The sequence below is a fragment of the Pavona decussata genome, unplaced genomic scaffold (assembly GCF_977016875.1).
Source record: "Pavona decussata unplaced genomic scaffold, jaPavDecu1.1 SCAFFOLD_122, whole genome shotgun sequence".
Lineage (NCBI taxonomy): Eukaryota > Metazoa > Cnidaria > Anthozoa > Scleractinia > Agariciidae > Pavona > Pavona decussata.
Window position 1 is genome coordinate 483,406 of NW_028145536.1, and position 17,138 is coordinate 500,543.

At 37.6% G+C, this 17,138-nt stretch overlaps 1 protein-coding gene across 1 annotated transcript in view; it reads right to left on the reverse strand.

The window, feature by feature from the left end:
* The window catches only part of LOC146469522 (WD repeat-containing protein 19-like), a 40,465-nt gene extending 25,502 nt beyond the window's left edge, over positions 1-14,963 (reverse strand). The window contains exons 1-14 of the mRNA XM_085123126.1: positions 14,829-14,963; positions 12,141-12,232; positions 10,924-10,989; positions 10,675-10,739; positions 7,900-7,960; positions 6,793-6,845; positions 5,778-5,823; positions 5,239-5,299; positions 4,335-4,406; positions 3,505-3,585; positions 3,077-3,157; positions 1,100-1,131; positions 873-954; positions 548-639 (exon numbers count right to left, since the gene is read on the reverse strand). Coding sequence (XP_084979252.1) covers positions 548-639; positions 873-954; positions 1,100-1,131; positions 3,077-3,157; positions 3,505-3,585; positions 4,335-4,406; positions 5,239-5,299; positions 5,778-5,823; positions 6,793-6,845; positions 7,900-7,960; positions 10,675-10,739; positions 10,924-10,989; positions 12,141-12,232; positions 14,829-14,834 — 890 coding nt within the window. The 5' untranslated portion in view covers positions 14,835-14,963. The remainder of the gene's footprint in view (positions 1-547; positions 640-872; positions 955-1,099; positions 1,132-3,076; positions 3,158-3,504; positions 3,586-4,334; positions 4,407-5,238; positions 5,300-5,777; positions 5,824-6,792; positions 6,846-7,899; positions 7,961-10,674; positions 10,740-10,923; positions 10,990-12,140; positions 12,233-14,828) is intronic.
* Positions 14,964-17,138: the final 2,175 nt, after the last annotated feature.

Consider the following 17,138-nt stretch of genomic DNA (forward strand, 5'->3'; position numbering starts at 1 on the left):
AGGATTTTCGTACAATTCGTATCCATTTTTGGCGTTGTAATCGTACAAGTTAAAAATATACATGTATGTTCCAGTTTATAGGACAATTGATTTTCTTTTTATTTGCACTTAGCAGCTACACTGTAATTTTTAAACTAAAAAATTTGCATGCAAAGCGTTTAAATAAAATGATTGTTGCGTTATAAGAAAAAAAAATGAAGGGTATAAAGTTTAAATACAATGTCCAAATTCCGGAGTCCATTCCATTCTATAATTATTGATGACGCGACGAAATCCGGTCGGGGATCATTTGCGGTCCAATTTGGGGATCATTTCCCGTCCGGGGATCATTTGCAGTCCAATTTGGGGATCATTTCCGGTCTGGGGAGTTCATTTGCAGGCCGGGACAGGACCTTTCTGAAAACCACGTTACGTGATGGAAGCTTCCTAATAAAAGATTATTATTAACTACACTTGCTCTGAATGCCACTAGACATGAATGGATGCCAGTACGCTAGAATGCCAAAGCTTAAGAACTTCTACCAATCTATGATTATAATATCCTCACCAGTTATCACCACAAGATGCTGCCTTGTTCAGCTCCAGCGACATGGCAATGCCTGTCAGCTCGTCCTTATGGTCCCTTGTTTGGTATAATTCCTGTGCATCAAATGGTGTAAAAAAAAGTTAGAAAACCATCTGTAAGCCACACATTCAACTACAGTAGTTTTATAATTTATTGCTGACTAGAAGGTGACAAAAATGCGCTCATCCCAAGAAGTACCTAGGGTGTCGTTATATTAACTTTCATCTCAAGATTCTCTTCAAGAAGGAAGAAGAAGGAAATGACAGATAAATGGAATTTGAAATTATTTTTAAGATTGAGTCCATACCTGTCCAATCTCCTTGATATGTGTAGAGATTACCACAAAGAAGCCATTTGAGAAACCTAGCATTATGTAACCATCACCAAACCTATGGAGAAAATGATATCATAGTATGTGACCACACACTGTGACAGAATTAATACACAGCAATGTACACAGTAAGATCTATATAAATTTGCAAGAACTTTGTACAATTGTATGAATTGATCTGTTGTTGAATTTTACTAACTTACCACTTATACTGAACTATATTCCCATAACGTTGCTGTTAAGAAAACATTAAAAGTAATTAACTTCAAGCATACATTGTACACGTGTAAGTAATAAGTGCTATATGTGCGCCAGCTAACTAGCTGTGGTAAATCATGGTTACTTTCAACAATTACTAGGGAGCTTAAGCAACCACGACGACGACCGGGAGGACGACGACCGGAAGTAGGGTGAGCGTTACTGGCAGGTGCGGCCTAAGAAGGTCGTCGTCCTGATCACGTCGACGACGTCGGAAGTAGTAGTTTCACGTCGTCGTGAATTGAAGAGTTTACAGCTCACTAAAAGGTACGAATTTAATATCATTTGTCACAGTTTATAACGGATTGGAGTTTTAATTCTCTTGTGCGTTTGTTTCAAGCTCCTTTGTTCGGTTTGATGAAGAGAACCATTTTATTTGAATCATTGCTTTTCCTTCACACAGATGACAAGTGACTCATGATCAAGCCAGGGGGAGAAAGCTGCATAAGTTTATTTTCAAGCTATTTGATGGAAGAGTACTGATTTTCACTTTTCTTGAATGAAGATAATTAGATGGTTATACTATACACTTAAATGTTTGATTGCAAATTGAAAATTGTCGGAAGTAACTTGCAGATTAACCTTTCAAGCGGCGAGTGATTTTATCAGATTGTTTGTTTACAGTAAGAGATTTTAGCATCGCGCTTACGGCAAACATCAAACGCCAGGCTGAAATTTTCTCTTTGATAAAAAACGATGAAGCTTTTTTTGGTTTAAGTTTATCTCCACCCAGTAGGCGACAGCTTTCGAGCAAACACGAAAAAGAGAGAAGTGAGTACGAGAAACACAAGTTTATGCATTTTAGAACAAACAGCGGCTTGCCGTTTCCCGTTTGGCGTTAGCCGTAAACGCGAAGCTAAATCTCTCTAGTACCTAGGGTTATGGCTCTCGAGTTTTGCAAATTGGTTTACGAACTATTGAAATAATTTAAGACCATTGTACAACTAAAACCTTTTTTTTAAACTTGATTTCAAGGGGGGAAAGCGTGAGACCGCCCATTGCTAGAACTACTCGATGTCTGTTGTTGTCATTTAACTTGCCAAATAAAGCTAAGCTTACATTAAATTAAATAGACAAAAATAAATAAACCTGTATCATTCTGAAAATCAGACAAACATGGCACAAAATCAGTGACATCCCAGAAGTTTCAAATGTCAATTAACCTCCGTACAACATAGTATTTTTTTTTTTTTTTTTGGTGTTTAAATGCAATTCAGGTGCTACACGTTTAGCAAAGAACTCGCAGATGAAATTTCATCATGTACAAATGAAGATATGCCTGAAATTGAGTAATTTGTGTCCGATCTTCATATTTAGCGGTAAATTTGACAGCAAAATTTCATATGCTTTTACAGCCAAATATATGAATACGGTTTTAAAAAGTGGATTAATTTATTTCTAGCAAACCTCACATGACTTTCTGCTAGACTCAATCAAAACAAACATTTTTTTAATTTACTTTGGTAGGAATCCAAACTTTGTGTGGAGTAATGAACACGATATTGTAATGTGCCGGGAGGTTCTTATTGTTGAACCTTACCGATTTAAGATCAGAAGCCTAAGTCTCTAAACGATGTCATTTTTTGTAAAGAAGCGAAACTGAACGAAGGTTTCAAACGTCGTCGTCCTTGAAAACTTCACTGCTTAAGTTTCTTTTTCCCGCCTAAAACGACGTTCTCGTTCCAGTCCCTCCGCGTTTACTTGCCGTCGTCGTCCTCCCGGTCGTCGTGGTTGCTTAAGCTCCCTACTGTAGCCTTGTGAACAACTTAGTACAAACTTGTGTTGCATTCTAGCTCCAGTATTCACAATGGTGATAGCAAAGGGTATGTTAATTAGGTCATGCCCTGTTGTTGGGAAGGCAAGATATTTTGACAAAATGACTTCACAGGAAAATAAAATTATTTAATTTGTATGATAAATACCTGAAATGCCAGTTCAATAGGGTTGTCAGGATCATTCAAGTTGTACAAGTATAGGGTTTTCTTTCCAACTATAATGCTGATCTAGGGGAACACAAAAAAGACAATTTGTACATTAATTGACTGTACATGTATGTACAAGAATTAAAAATGGAGAAGAAACTGAAGTGGGCAAAAAATGAAATAGTCTTTTTATTCATTCATTCATTCATTCATTCATTCATTCATTCATTCATTCATTCATTCATTCATTCATTCATTCATTCATTCATTCATTCATTCATTCATTTCTTTATTTCTTTATTTTATTATTATTTTTTTATTTATTTATTTATTTATTTATTTATTTATTTATTTATTTATTTATTGCTGTTTGTTTTTGTTGTTGTTGAGAGGGGTTATTTGAATGCACTCTGAATGCAGTTACTTACTGTAGTCTCTCCAATGGAGCTTCGTTCATCTGTTTTCATTTCACTAAACTGAATTTCACTGGGATCTGCACGGACAGTGGCCTACGCAAATTTAAAACAAAACCAAAGTGCATTCATGAACGATTACTGAAGTTTATAACATGTTTTAAAATCTCATTATGATGAATATTATTAGTATGCCAAGATTTATGCAGCTAAATGTAACTGAGACAAATGAACGTTAATAATTGACTGAATGGGGTCAGCAGTCATCTCGGATGGCACGTGTCATCTGCGGGGCAGTCTCAGGGGCAAGCATCATGCGTTGTGACTATCATTATCACTTGTCTTGCTTTGTGTTGGTCATAGTGGACCCTCCGCCACCTTGTTTTTGGCAAATCATCGTGGATTCTTGCTCCCAGCCCTTACCCCTTTTGATTGAGGGTCTTGGTAAGTAACAGGTCAGGTGAGTATTATTCTCCACTGAAGTTCTTTCAGTGTGACCGTGCCAGTTGGCGGCAGCATGCAGGGATGGATTGGTTCCCACTTGTAGGGTTGCCATGTTTGGCCTATTAGCATTTAGGGCCCCCGCCAACCTTTAAGCCACCAGTTCCCAAGCTCATCTATTGGTGATGAGTTTAAGGTACTACATATACAAAAGCAATACCCCCTCCAACCAAGGCTGTACTTGTACATGTAACTAATAGACAATCACATCAAAATTGACTGTAAACTGTAAGATGGCATTCAAATTATTAAATATTTTTTTGTTTGTTGTAATTAAATACATGAGGAGATACATGTACTGCCAGACAAAACAAGTCTTTCAGACTTTGAAATCATGTTCTTACCTGTCTGATTGTATCTCCATCAACATTGCTCACAGTGATGCACTTGTCTTCTCCACCAAGAGCTAACAAATTCTAACAGAAAAAAAAACCCAGTCCTTTTATACAAATTCATAATTAAAAATAAACCTTGGAACAACAAATAAAACATTGCAAATACATGTAAGTTGATGACAGACAATTACTTTTCAACACTGTATAGAATGCGGTCAATCAAGTCAATCAAACAATGTTTTATTTTGAAATAAAAAAAAATATAATTATACATATTAATGCCAAACCTTTTTAAAAAAACTTTTTTTAAAAACAACATATTACACAATTATAAATCATACAATCATGTAAACAAAAAAATTAATCATTCTGTTGACCAGTCACGTTCTGCATTTAAAACTTAAGCTAAATATTCTCACTGCTAAAATTACACACGTGTACTCATTAAGCCATGCAGAATTTTTTTACCTGTTTAAAACACCCTCTCTAAATTAACACTGCAGTTCATAACAGTATGGCTCTATAAGGATCCTGTTTGTTCATTTAACTAAATTATTCTGGTTCTTTCTGCCTTTTTTTTTTTTTTTTTTTTTTTGCCAAGTTACATGCTTTGCCTGGTCATGCCACCAGCACCCTTCTCCCCTTCAGCGATGTTTCACTTTGCCTTCCTCAGTCTTGCGACCTCCTGTCTAGGCTAAATTTTGCCTCCCATATCTTAATTCTGCTAAGGCAGCTAGTGGTGTTTGGTAGTGAGGATGCTTAACTAACTTACATGTCCCCAACTGAAGAGAACAATTGCTAATAATTACTAAAATAAATACAACATCCTGTTCAAAATATGCATATAAATGCAAATTAATTTTTCAGAAATTTTCTGCGGGTAGCATTTCCTAAAATTAGTCACTGAACCTACCTCAGAGTTCCAAGCTCCGCAGATTATTTTCTTGGTGTGTTTTCCAAGAATAGGAACTTTCCTGCAATGCCATGACAGAAGAACACATAATAGTTACTTTAATACTTGTGTTTTAAAAAAGGTTAATGCATGCCTTAACTAAAGCATAAAAATTAATGTCATGCCATGACACATACAAATTAAGTACCATTCTACTTTATTTAGCACCCTGAAGAAATTACACAATTAATTTAGTTACATGTAGAAACTGGGCCATAAAATAATCATTAATAATTCTTGCAATATTATTCTCTTTACAGTGCACATAAATTCAGCATACTGACAGAACTACATGGGATTGACTTAATCTGTAAAATCATTTTTTTTTTTTAAATAATAAAGTACTGTCAGTGCAATTAAAATATTGTATATCTCAAGATAATGCAGTTAACATGCATGTCTGTTTTAATTAACAGTCAGCACCTTATTGACCAACACTGTATCACTTGATCTGTATATGAGAATACTATATGAACTACTGTAGTCATTATTTTGATCACCTTGATGTTTGGTGGTTGTACATTAACAAGTTTCCTTTGGACGTGCCTGAAAAGTAAATAAACACATGTCTAATGCTATGTACCGTACTTAATGATCTACTGATCAGAATAAACTTTGCACCATATCTAAACTTTGAGACTACGAACTTAATACGCAGAATATTAACTCCCAACAACAGATATAAAGGATGAGCATATCATAGCTCAAATGCTGGAAGGTTGAAAGTGCAATACATATACCAATTTTCATACTGAGATTAACAGTATAAGATGGTTATATTATACATGTACTTAGACAAACAGTTAAGTGTATGGAATCCCTTGCATGTCGGCATGTGGTAGCAATAATAAAAAAAAAGTTTGAAAATAGACTGTAATTTTTAAAGTCCCCTTTGATCTGTAAGCAAGTGGACTCATTAATGTTGCATAATCTCAAGGAGATCTACATGTAGTGTCATGTTGTTTTCGAGCACCAGTCCCTGGTGAAAATTTTTCAAAGATCTTTAAGGATCCTTTAAGATCTTCATGAGGATCTTTGAAAGGATCTTCTTGTCTTCAATTAGCACAACAGCTACTGTATGACAGTTTATTGCACACCAAAATGTCTCAGATAACATCAATTAAAATGAGAATCATTGAGGTTGCAGGTACAGTAGAGGCTCAGCTCAATATTCTCAACAAGCCCCTTTTCACATTATCTCCCTCCCTCCCCCTTCCTTTCTTACTCTCTTTCCTCTCCTTCACCTCCCTGACTCTCCCTCTCTCCGCTTCCCCTCTCTGATTTCTCTCCTCTCTTCTCCTCCCTCCAATCTCTCCTTCTCTCAACCCTCCCCTCCCCCTCCTTTCCATCCCTCCTTCTTTCTATCTCTTTCCCTCCCTCCTTTTCTTTCTTCACTCTCCACTGTAATCTTATTCTGCTACTCTCACTACACTCTCCTTCTACCCCCCCCCCCCCTCCACCACTAACTTAACTCTCCGTTGGCACGTACTCCCTGTCCAGAGATACATTACTTACCTATTGCTAGCTGTGGTCCCACTCTTGACCAAAGTAAGAATGTTAATCCTTCCCTGAATAAGGAAAATTTTTACTGTGCAATTTACTGTGTAAAGACTTCTGTCAGTTTTTTTGTTACATGTACACTGTAGCAATACATGCATCTTTTTAATAGTTATTAACCCAGACTAGCAGTGAGTTTTCAAAACAAATTTAGACTGTGCACATTTTAAATAAAAATTAATACTTCTGTTTGATATACAGTACAAAGTTAATCATGTATCAACGTTGTCCTGTGAACAGCCAGACTTTATGGTCACCAAGTACAGTATAAAGACCATAAATAAAATAATCATTGGTCTCACTCTCACGATGTAGTATTAAACTATGAGTTGTAGATTGTGACCTTTCGACTGCTTACTCTAGTCTTCATCCTGGGCGATGAGGCGGACTGATCATGCTTCAGTGTTTATATCACGAAAATGTTGAAACGTGATCAGTTGGCCTCATTACCCGATGAAGACTACTGTACATGTAGCAGTAAGCAGCTGAAATGTCGCAAATTTTATCTACAACTGACAGAACATACATGTATATCGGTCAGTATAAAATGCAGACTGCAGACTGCAGATTGCAGACTGCAGACTGTCGTGTCGCTTAAAGATTTTCGATCAATGATCGATTATAATAGATGATCGGCACATCACTACAATTATTGTAACGAAAGACAGCAAAGCTGAGAGTCTTCATGACTGGACCTGATGCAGCTCCTTTCCTTGTACATGTAGAACCAGATTCTCCAAAGCTTAATGGCAGCCCCAATGCAATATACCAGTTGTATGTACAACATACAAAGTATTTTTCTGGATTAAATAGGAAGTGCAGGTGAAACCACTTTCTTTTCCAAGTTACATCTACCATGATTCTACCGACACCATCAATAGCATACATGTAGTACATATTGTAGAAGACAACTTAGTTTACTTTCAAAATTTTAATAGCAAAAAATATATTATTCTAGAATGCTAAAACTTTCTGATCTTACAAAAGATTGATACTTTCAGGAGCTTAATATGCTAGCAATCAAAAGAAAAAAGCTATGTACATGTCACTGTTTTCACAGCCTACCTTAAGCCACTTTCCAGTTGTGTGGTCTTGTGAGAATTGGCATCCCATAAGTACACAATACCTGAAAGAACAAGAATTTAAGTAAATAATAATTTTTAATATGCACATGCACAATTTTAAGGCTTTTATACTTGGAGCAAGCAAAGAGCTGAAAATTAAGGCTTAACACTGTACTCCATAAAGCACAACATTTAAGAGCGCGTGCACACAAAAATCGAACATTGTGGGGCAAACTTTCAAATTTTGAAAATAGCTGAAACTTTGGCTATTAGTAGTCCATATTGAGTTATTCATTGCTGTGTGGTTCATTTGTGAAATAACTTTTTGATTCGGCAGAAAATGACGAAGATTGATTTCATAGCCAGACACGAGAAAATTCGGGTTGAAAAATCAGTCATTTTGAAGCAACCCACTTGCCCTACTGATAAAGCTAGAAGACATCTATTTGTTATCAGCTTGTTCTACAACCTTTTCAGGTTTTATCTTTTAATTCCCATCAAGATCGATCGAGCTTGTAACACTGAGACCGACCAGAAAAAAAGGGACCCGTTACTCTATAGAAATCGCTTGCTAAATTGAAAACATAATTTACCCTACTACCTTTATCATAAATCAAATGAAACTGTAAGAGTGAAGTAAGGAGGAAATAGGCTTTCAACTAAAATGAAAAATTTTCTGGGGAAACTTAATCGTGCTCTGTGGAAGAGCGCTCAAAATCTGACAAAATCGCAAAATCAATCCGAGATTGCGTGACGCACCGTGACAGATATTGCAAATGTATCTCGGGAAACATTTAGACCTAACCGGATGAAAATACATTAATGGCCTTGTTATTGTTGCTGATTTTTATTATTCATCATTTTGTTTGATAAATAAAATGTTTAACAGCATATTTGTTTCATTCAAGCTTTTCCTCGCTCCCTCGCCAATTTTCACGTAGCCAGCAGTGCACAATTACTTGTCTCTTTACTTGGATGATGGCGAGTTTCTTTACGAGTTAAAAAATTAAAACCGAATGCCAATGACCACAAATTATAGAAAGCTGGCAAAACAGAGACTTCAAAATTTAAAGTCCCTAGTTTTTGTTTAATATTAGACTTGGAAATAATTATTTTGCTGACTCTTGAAATTAACTATTTGAGCGTGTTGCTATACTAATAGCCAATTATAAACGAGTTCCACGCAAAAGTTATGGAATTTTCCCACGGAACTTTCTTACTCAGAGTGACGCACTTTGTAAAGCTGGCTAGTTTTCTTGTATTGTGCGGCACTGCAATGGCGTTTTCGCAGTTTTCGTGCTCTTTTCAGAGTATAACTGAAACAGCCTGCTCGTATGATAGGTTAGATAAAAGCAGGAGTCTTGAAATAATAAGTTTACGCAACTGCTCAAAGAATATTACGGAGCATTGCTCTTACTGGTCATTTTCTGGAGTAAACACGGAGAGAGAATTGCTACTTGCTAGAGTGCGTGTTTTCAGCCAGAAAGAGACTTCAGCACGGAAATTGGACACTATTTGCCCATATCACAGGCGTGAACTCGGGATTGGTTGGCGGCGTAACTCTACTAATTGCTGTGTACCCCAAATCCTATCCAAACATGGAATAAATAGAAAAGCAGATCTGGGTATTTCCAAAGTAGTATCCAAATGAATTGTTAAGACAACGGGAAAGTTTGTCCCAGTTGGACGCTCGAATAATTGCCCTCTTTTGGTGTGGAAATAAATCGCCCCGGCTATTGTTCGAGGAAATACGGCATTTATACACAACTAGCTGAAATTTTGTTCCCAATCAAAGATGTCACGAGTAGGCAATAATAGCATTTATTGTCATGATCAGGTCTCATGCTAGATGAAACGAGTGAATTAGTAGTTCTCACAACCAAATAGAATAAAGACAAATTATCTCACACGCAACAAAGAAATAGATAAACTTCGAACGGAAACTACAGTTAAAGCATTGAGCGGTCTGAGACAAGAACGCCTCCCGATGTCTCGCGATGTCATAACTTTTTTTCCTGGGAGTTATGAATTTGTTTACAAAAGGCACGAACGAAGTTTCGTATAATACGGGAAAACCATTACATTCCCAAAAGAGAATGCTGTTGTTTTTGAGCAGCATTAATATCGAGTTCGGGGTTAAATATCCGTAAAACTCTGTCACGATCTGTCACGCAATCTCTTATTTGCCTGTATTTCAGTGGTTTTTAGCGCTCTGTTATAGACAACAATTTTATCTCCCCAAAACAAACGTTACATCAATTAAGAGCCCATTTCTTCCTAACTTTACTCTTACAATTTCACCTCATTCGTGATAAAGGTAGTATGGTAAATAATCTTTTAAACTTAGCTAATCATTTCCATAGAGTAACAGTGGGATTTCGTTTAGGTCCCTCTCGATGTTATGGTTTTTTCAAACTTCATAGAAATAATAAAATCAAATCGGCAAGAGTTGTAGAATAAGCTGATAATAAGTGAATGTCTTCTCGCTCTACAGTTAAGGCGAGCGGCTTGCTTAAAAACCGTTAATTTTCAAGTCGAAATTTCTCGTGACTAGCACCGAAATTTATTATAATAGTAATTTTCTGCCAAAACAAAAAGTTATTTGACAAATTAATTACATTGCGATAAATAACTCAGTGTGGACTACTGATAGCCAAAGTTTGAGCGATTTTGAGTTTTTAAACTTTTGCCGCCATTTCTCGATTTTGTTTGATTCTTGTGGGCATTCGCTCTTAAATGTAATGATTACATATTTGTACAAAGTATGTGTTTTCACCATTTTTGTCCTGTATTATTGCCAGTGTATCTCCATCTTTGTCCCATGCCATCCCTGTACACAGCCTAAAATATAAGTTTATACAACTTTGTTAATATTTTAATGCTTATCTACTCAGTGTATGAAAATGTATGTTACGTACAGTTTGAAATGTTGGTACATACATGTATAATAATTTCCACAGAATCCATTAATGTAAAAAATCATCTGTCAAGGTTCTATTTAAAAACAAATAATGACACAACTGACCCTGGAATGTTGATTTCATCTCTCTGTTCTCCATGGCGATCATAGATTACAACAACTCTGTTTGTCCTTTAAATACAGCATCAGAAGCAATAATTATTTTTATTATTGTTAGAATGGAACCAGTTTAAAAACACACACACAAACTGGGTATAATTTACACTGAACATTACAATTCTGGAAATAATCAAGAAAATACAGTAACGTAAAATTAAACAAAAAATAATCAATTTATAACAGGGTGTGAGAAGTTGAAAAATGGATTCATACCCTTGAATGAGAGACAAATAAAATTGGAAAGTTAATGTTTTTGCAGAGGAGGGAATATTACCAATTAGAACCTCAGCTCATAAGTATTTACCAAGTAACATTTTGAAACAAGACTGAACAATTAACCAACAGGCAAATAATAATAATTAACCTAATTAACCTAACTAACCTAAAAGGATTTTAAGGACAAAATTGGAGGGATGTAGCTGTGACAGAAAGCGTCCAGTCGCGTTTTGAACTTTCCATACATTTGTCTGTATAGCGAACCAGCCGTGAACTGCTACTAAAAATAGTTCACGGGAAAAAATACAGGGAAATGTATGGAAAGTTCAAAACACGACTGGACGCTTTCTGGCACAGCTACATCCCTCCAATTTTTTTCTTAAAACCCTTTTCCTTGTGCCAAAAGTTTCCAATTCATGAATTTTTCAGAAGCGATGTTTTATAAGAATTATTTCACATCGGATTTCCATACAAACACTGCTATTTAAAGCCTGTTTGCATGCCTAAAAAAAAACCGTGATAAGGCCCATTAAAGAGTTAAAAACAAACTGCATTGGTGGGTATTCAGTTCTATCCCTTGTCACAGCATCCGGTTGCTTTCTCATAGATACCGTAACTATAGTCATAGATATATCTCTAGGTGATAGAAAAATCAAAGTGCCAAATAATGGTTGAAGAAAAATCCATACATTTCAGCTTACAGCTGTAGCCCTTCTTCAGTGGATCAATGTCAAGTTAAAGAGTGTAGTTCAAACTTGACATTGATCCACTCAAGAAGGGCTAAGCCTGAAATGTATGGATTTTTCTTCAACCATTATTTGGCACTATGATTTTCCTATCACCTAGAAATACTTCTTTGTTTGTACAAGTGCCACACAGCAGATGAACTTTTCGTTTCATAATTATGCTGTAACTATAGTGTATCAGAGCAATAAATGATACTTTACCCGGTCACAGCTAAGTAGTTGCCTAGTTTCTGCTGCCAACTGTATGTCAATACACCTCCTCCAGTTACCTTTTCAGGAACACTAAATACACGCTAACAAAAACAGTTTTTATAAGAAAAAACAAATCTTTAAATCTTTAAGTTATAAATTATTTAAACAAACTGAACCTCAGGGAACAAACGTATAGAAATACAACTTTTCTAGCATCGCCGCTCTGGTTAATTTGCAACAGAACTTGGTCACCAGTTACTCTGAGTATAATAAGACAATAGCGCTGTGCACTATTACTAAAAATAGATTTTGTCACATGAAATCCCATGAGACCCCCCGCACAGACTCAGACAAACATTGGGATGTGATAAAGGAAAATGTATGAGCAAGTACTGCCGTAGCAATACCAAAAAGCGAAAAGCTTGGTGAAATCGCGCAGTTAGCGTCCAAGACGGACCGAAATGGTAACCACCAAACACTGCTGTTGGGGTGAATGCAAAACAGACGTGAGGTATCCTGACAAGTGGCCGAAATCCCTTAAAAAAGTTGAGCAATCAGGGAAGAAAGTACAGTATTCATTCCATTTCCGAAACCAACACAAGATATCGCGAAGTGCAAGCGTTTGCTAGCTGCTTGTTCACGGGATTTCTTTACGGAGAAAAACATAACCAGTGTAAAAAGGAAAGAAGATAGGCCTGGGCGACTCCCACACATGTGTTTTAGCCATGTTCAGTTATAGTTTTGCTATAACGAGTATGTATTTTAAGGAACGCCGTCTCTTGTATGAGCGGCGCTCCCTGTAAATTTTCTTTTAGCGCTGTATTTTCTTCTTATTAAATGCCATTTAAGATTTGGAGGATTTGCGTGATAGTAACTGAACAAAGCCACGTGCTTAAATGTCGCATGTAATGTCTGGGTTTTGTGTTCGATCTAATTGACCTCTAGTCTTGCTGTTTTTTGCGACTGTCGTTCTTATGCCGTTTGTGGCATTTGGTTCAAATCCTATCCTTACAAAGATAAAAAGAGAGGCTATACTGCCGCAAGACAATGATTTCAGTGTGTCTTGCGGCAGTATAGCCTCTCTTTTTATCTTTGTAATTGTAAGGATAGGATTTGAACCGTGTAATGATCATTATCTGGCAGCTTTTGTATTGCCGGGCCCGGTTATTTGCTTTTGTGGCAAGATGTCGTGTTACTTATCACGGTTATTTTTCTCTTGATCCTTTCTTTAGCATTGTAGCTTCTTTAAAAGCTGTACAATGCGTTAATTTGAGGGCAGTAAAGGCTGCTTTAGTTACGGCTGTGGTTTTTGTTATCGCTCCGCTCGCTCTGTAACGAAGAGGTTTGTGTTTATGTTGCGGGAGCTTAGTATTTTCCTCCTGTGTTTTGATTACACCTTAGACTGATTACTGAGGCAATTCTTCTGTGTTGCTTTGGCCAGGGGCTGCTACGAGTCCTTCAGCCGTTAGTAAATTACGTGGCATTTCAGGCAATGGTCAGGCAAGACCGCGGTTTCGATCCTAATCTTGTGGATCTCTTCAGTTGCCGATTCCTGAGAAATGATAGAGATGAGTTCTCACGTTTACCGCTTAATTTCAAGCCCCTGCACTTTATCCACCGTTTTAGTTGCTCAACTGTGTATTCCTCTGGTTCTCTTTCGAATTTAGAGCCAGGAACGTCGTCTTCGTCGGTTAAAACCGTTAAAGATCGAAGCGAACTGCTCGACATTCACATGTTCTTCCCTACATCTCTTACAGAATTCGACTTTGTTTGTCTGAGTCTCGACGGGGTGTGAAATCTCCTGACGTCATTAGTGCACAGCGCTATTTTGTCACCTACAGCTGTACATCAGTACATGTATCATGGAAGTAATATCACTCAGTAAAGTAGAATCTGTGATATGGCAAGGGGCTTGTAGTTTAATTACCCAGCCCTTAAACTATTTATAGGTTTATTTATCGAAACAAACAATATTTGGATGTCTTCATGATGCCATTCTCAAGTTCCAATATTATGTCAATCTGAGCCATCAAAAATCTCATGTATAGTAAAATATTAAGCTTAAACATAACTGAGGATATCTGCATATTAAAGATAAAGTCCATATCTGTAAAAATCCATACCAGTTTTCAGACCTCCAGACCATTTAATGGTTAAACCTATACCCTATTTAAGCCCCCCTCCCCTCCCAGATCGCTTATTAATCACGAGTATACATGTATTCCACATCCGAACTGAAAATCATCATTCCAGACTACATATAGACTAGTCAAGCTTTTGAAAGAATTGTTAGTACAGTGAAATCTGAAGGTATCCGGCCACTTTGCTTAACACAGATTAATCCACACTATAATAAGATCGCTCCGCTTCGCATTATTTAACGAAAATCTGCTGACAGATTGACATTGCTTGCATCGCACAGAAACACTACAAGACTTTCGTTGTTTAAAAAAATATCTTTTTGGTATTCATAGTACCAAGAGCACAGACAAAACGTCCAATTTACAGATCAGCACCTCGCTCGAATTATTATAACCTTAAGCTTTTATAAACTAACAATTTGCGGACCGAAAGTTGTGTTTATTTTTTGCCATGGTGACAAGCAAGTTAGTTTTCGGCCACAAAACGATCCTCTTCCTATCAAGAGTGGTGAATTTAAACTAAGAAATATATCTTTTAAGGAAAAGCAACCATTACCTTCATAATTCCGTCCTTTCACTCAAAAGATGGCGCGATTTTCTCTTTTTTAGGAAAGGAATCGACTAATTATGTCCGCCATTTTGAATTGCAACTGCTTGTCCAGCGGATGTCCTTTTGTCAAAGAATGTTCTTTGTAAGACACATGAAATATCACTTGGAATCAATCAACAAACTTAAAGCTGCAGAGAACTAGGAAAAGGAGGCCGTAGAAATTGAAGAGACAAAGGCAAGCTGTTCAAGTCAGGGTTTCAAACAAGACTGTAGGGTCAAAATCCTGAAAAGGTTCCAAGACAGTATCGAGTTTAAAACCCGGTGTAGTAATAGGCGTCAGTCTGTCTCGGAAGACAATGGTGCGCGCTTCGGCAGTCCACTCATTCGTGATCCTGAGGGGGGCAGTGTCGGGAATGGCTTAGCAATCCGATCCTCATTAGGAAGACAGTCTCGTTGATCTAATACATGCAGCTGTTACACACGAAAGCAGCAGGCAGGTTGGAAGTCTGTTTATGCTTGCTGGTTCTACCTTCCTCCGTTCTCTACTGTTTCACAGCTGGAGGCTCCTCTTCTCCTCGACCCTCATGACTCCCTCACGAACCCCCCTGACGAACAGCGTACGCCAGTCGCCAGTCGCTGAGGTCAACTCCGGGAAGTGGGGGGGGGGGGGGTAGGGTACTCTCATATATGGGCTATGTAGGTACGTGCCGCGAGATAGGGTATGGTTTTTGAGGTTCTCAGTCCTTAAATAGGGTATAATTTTTTTCCTCATTTAGCAACGCGCTCCTGGATTAGTCCTTAGATAGGGTGCCTAAATTGTATCAGTTAAATTGAAGCTTGTAAGCGCCACGTTTTGCGAAAAAGAAATGGCTTTTTAAAACTGAAGTAATAATAATAATGTTTATTTCTTATATTGCGCAGTCTAACATGCTATAAAGATATGATCGAATGCGCTTTACAAAATCTTAATATAAAGTAATGAATGGCTAATCTAAATAATAACAACGATAATAATTTACAACCTCCGGAAAAACAACAAAATTAAAATATGAGTTAATAAGAGAACTAATAAAAAGCTAATTTAAAAAGATTTGTCTTTAGTAAAACTTTAAAAGTATCCAATGATTGGCATTGTCTGATTTCCAAAGGACGAGGTAAAGTAGGCTTCCGCAGCCGAAGCATCCTACTTCACGATTGAACTGAGCAGGAGAAGTGAGGGAGGCAGGAACTGGAGGCGGAGGAGTGGCAGAAACAGGGGTAAGCGTTTTATCAACAACTTTACACGCTTTTTTTCCCCTTATCCGTGATGTTGGCCACCTTGCTATCCTCCACTGACCCCACTAATTAACTTTTGTAAAAGGGTCCTAACGTTTGCATAGCTGGGGTTCTCCTTAAGGGCTCTGAGGCGCGACTCGTAATACTGTGCGTCTTTGTAGCCACCAAACCTGGCTGCATCAACAAGGATCTCGAGAGATGATAAGGCCAGGTGAGGGCCAAAGGATTCAGGGACTCTGGCCACGGCCTTACAGACGTTCCTGAGCGCTTGCTCTACCGGCATACCATAAACTTTGGCTTTGGTTAAAGACTCAATCTTTTTGTTTAGGTCAGCTATATTTTGTTCTACCGTTTTCTAGAAATAAATAACGAACAGAAGAAACTAAGAAAAATAGCCTAGGCTAAGAAGAAAAGCAAAATTAACACTGTGGGGGAGATATCAGGATATAGGCCTAAGCCATAGCCTGACCCACACCTAGTAGACGTTATAGGTGGGTACATGTGACTCCAGGCTATGATAAAACTTTACCTGGCTAACGCCTGCAGATAGGTGGAAACATGTCTACCCCAGGCTATGATGAAATTATATGCCTGGCCCGCACCTAGGAGGAATTTTAGGCGGACACAACAATTCCAGGCCTTGAAACAGTTGTATGCTTGACCCACGCCTAGCAGAAATTATAGGCGGGAAAATCTACCTCCAGGCCATAAAGAAATTTTATGCTTGGTCCACACCTTAGAGAAAATATAGGCGGGAACATCTAACCCCAGGCTATGAAATGTTATGCGTCCATGCCTAAAAGAAATTTTTAGTGGGAACGTCTTCCCTTAGGCTATGATGAAATTGTTATCCCTGACCCGCACCCAAAAGAAATTATAGGCGGGAACATCTACCCCCAGGCTATGATGAAATTTTAGGCCTGGCCCACGCCTGAGAAAAATTATAGACAGGAACATCCACCCCCAGGGCGTGAAGAAAATTTTATGTCCGGCGCACGCCTTATAGAAAATTATAGGCGGGAACACCTACCCCCAGGCTAT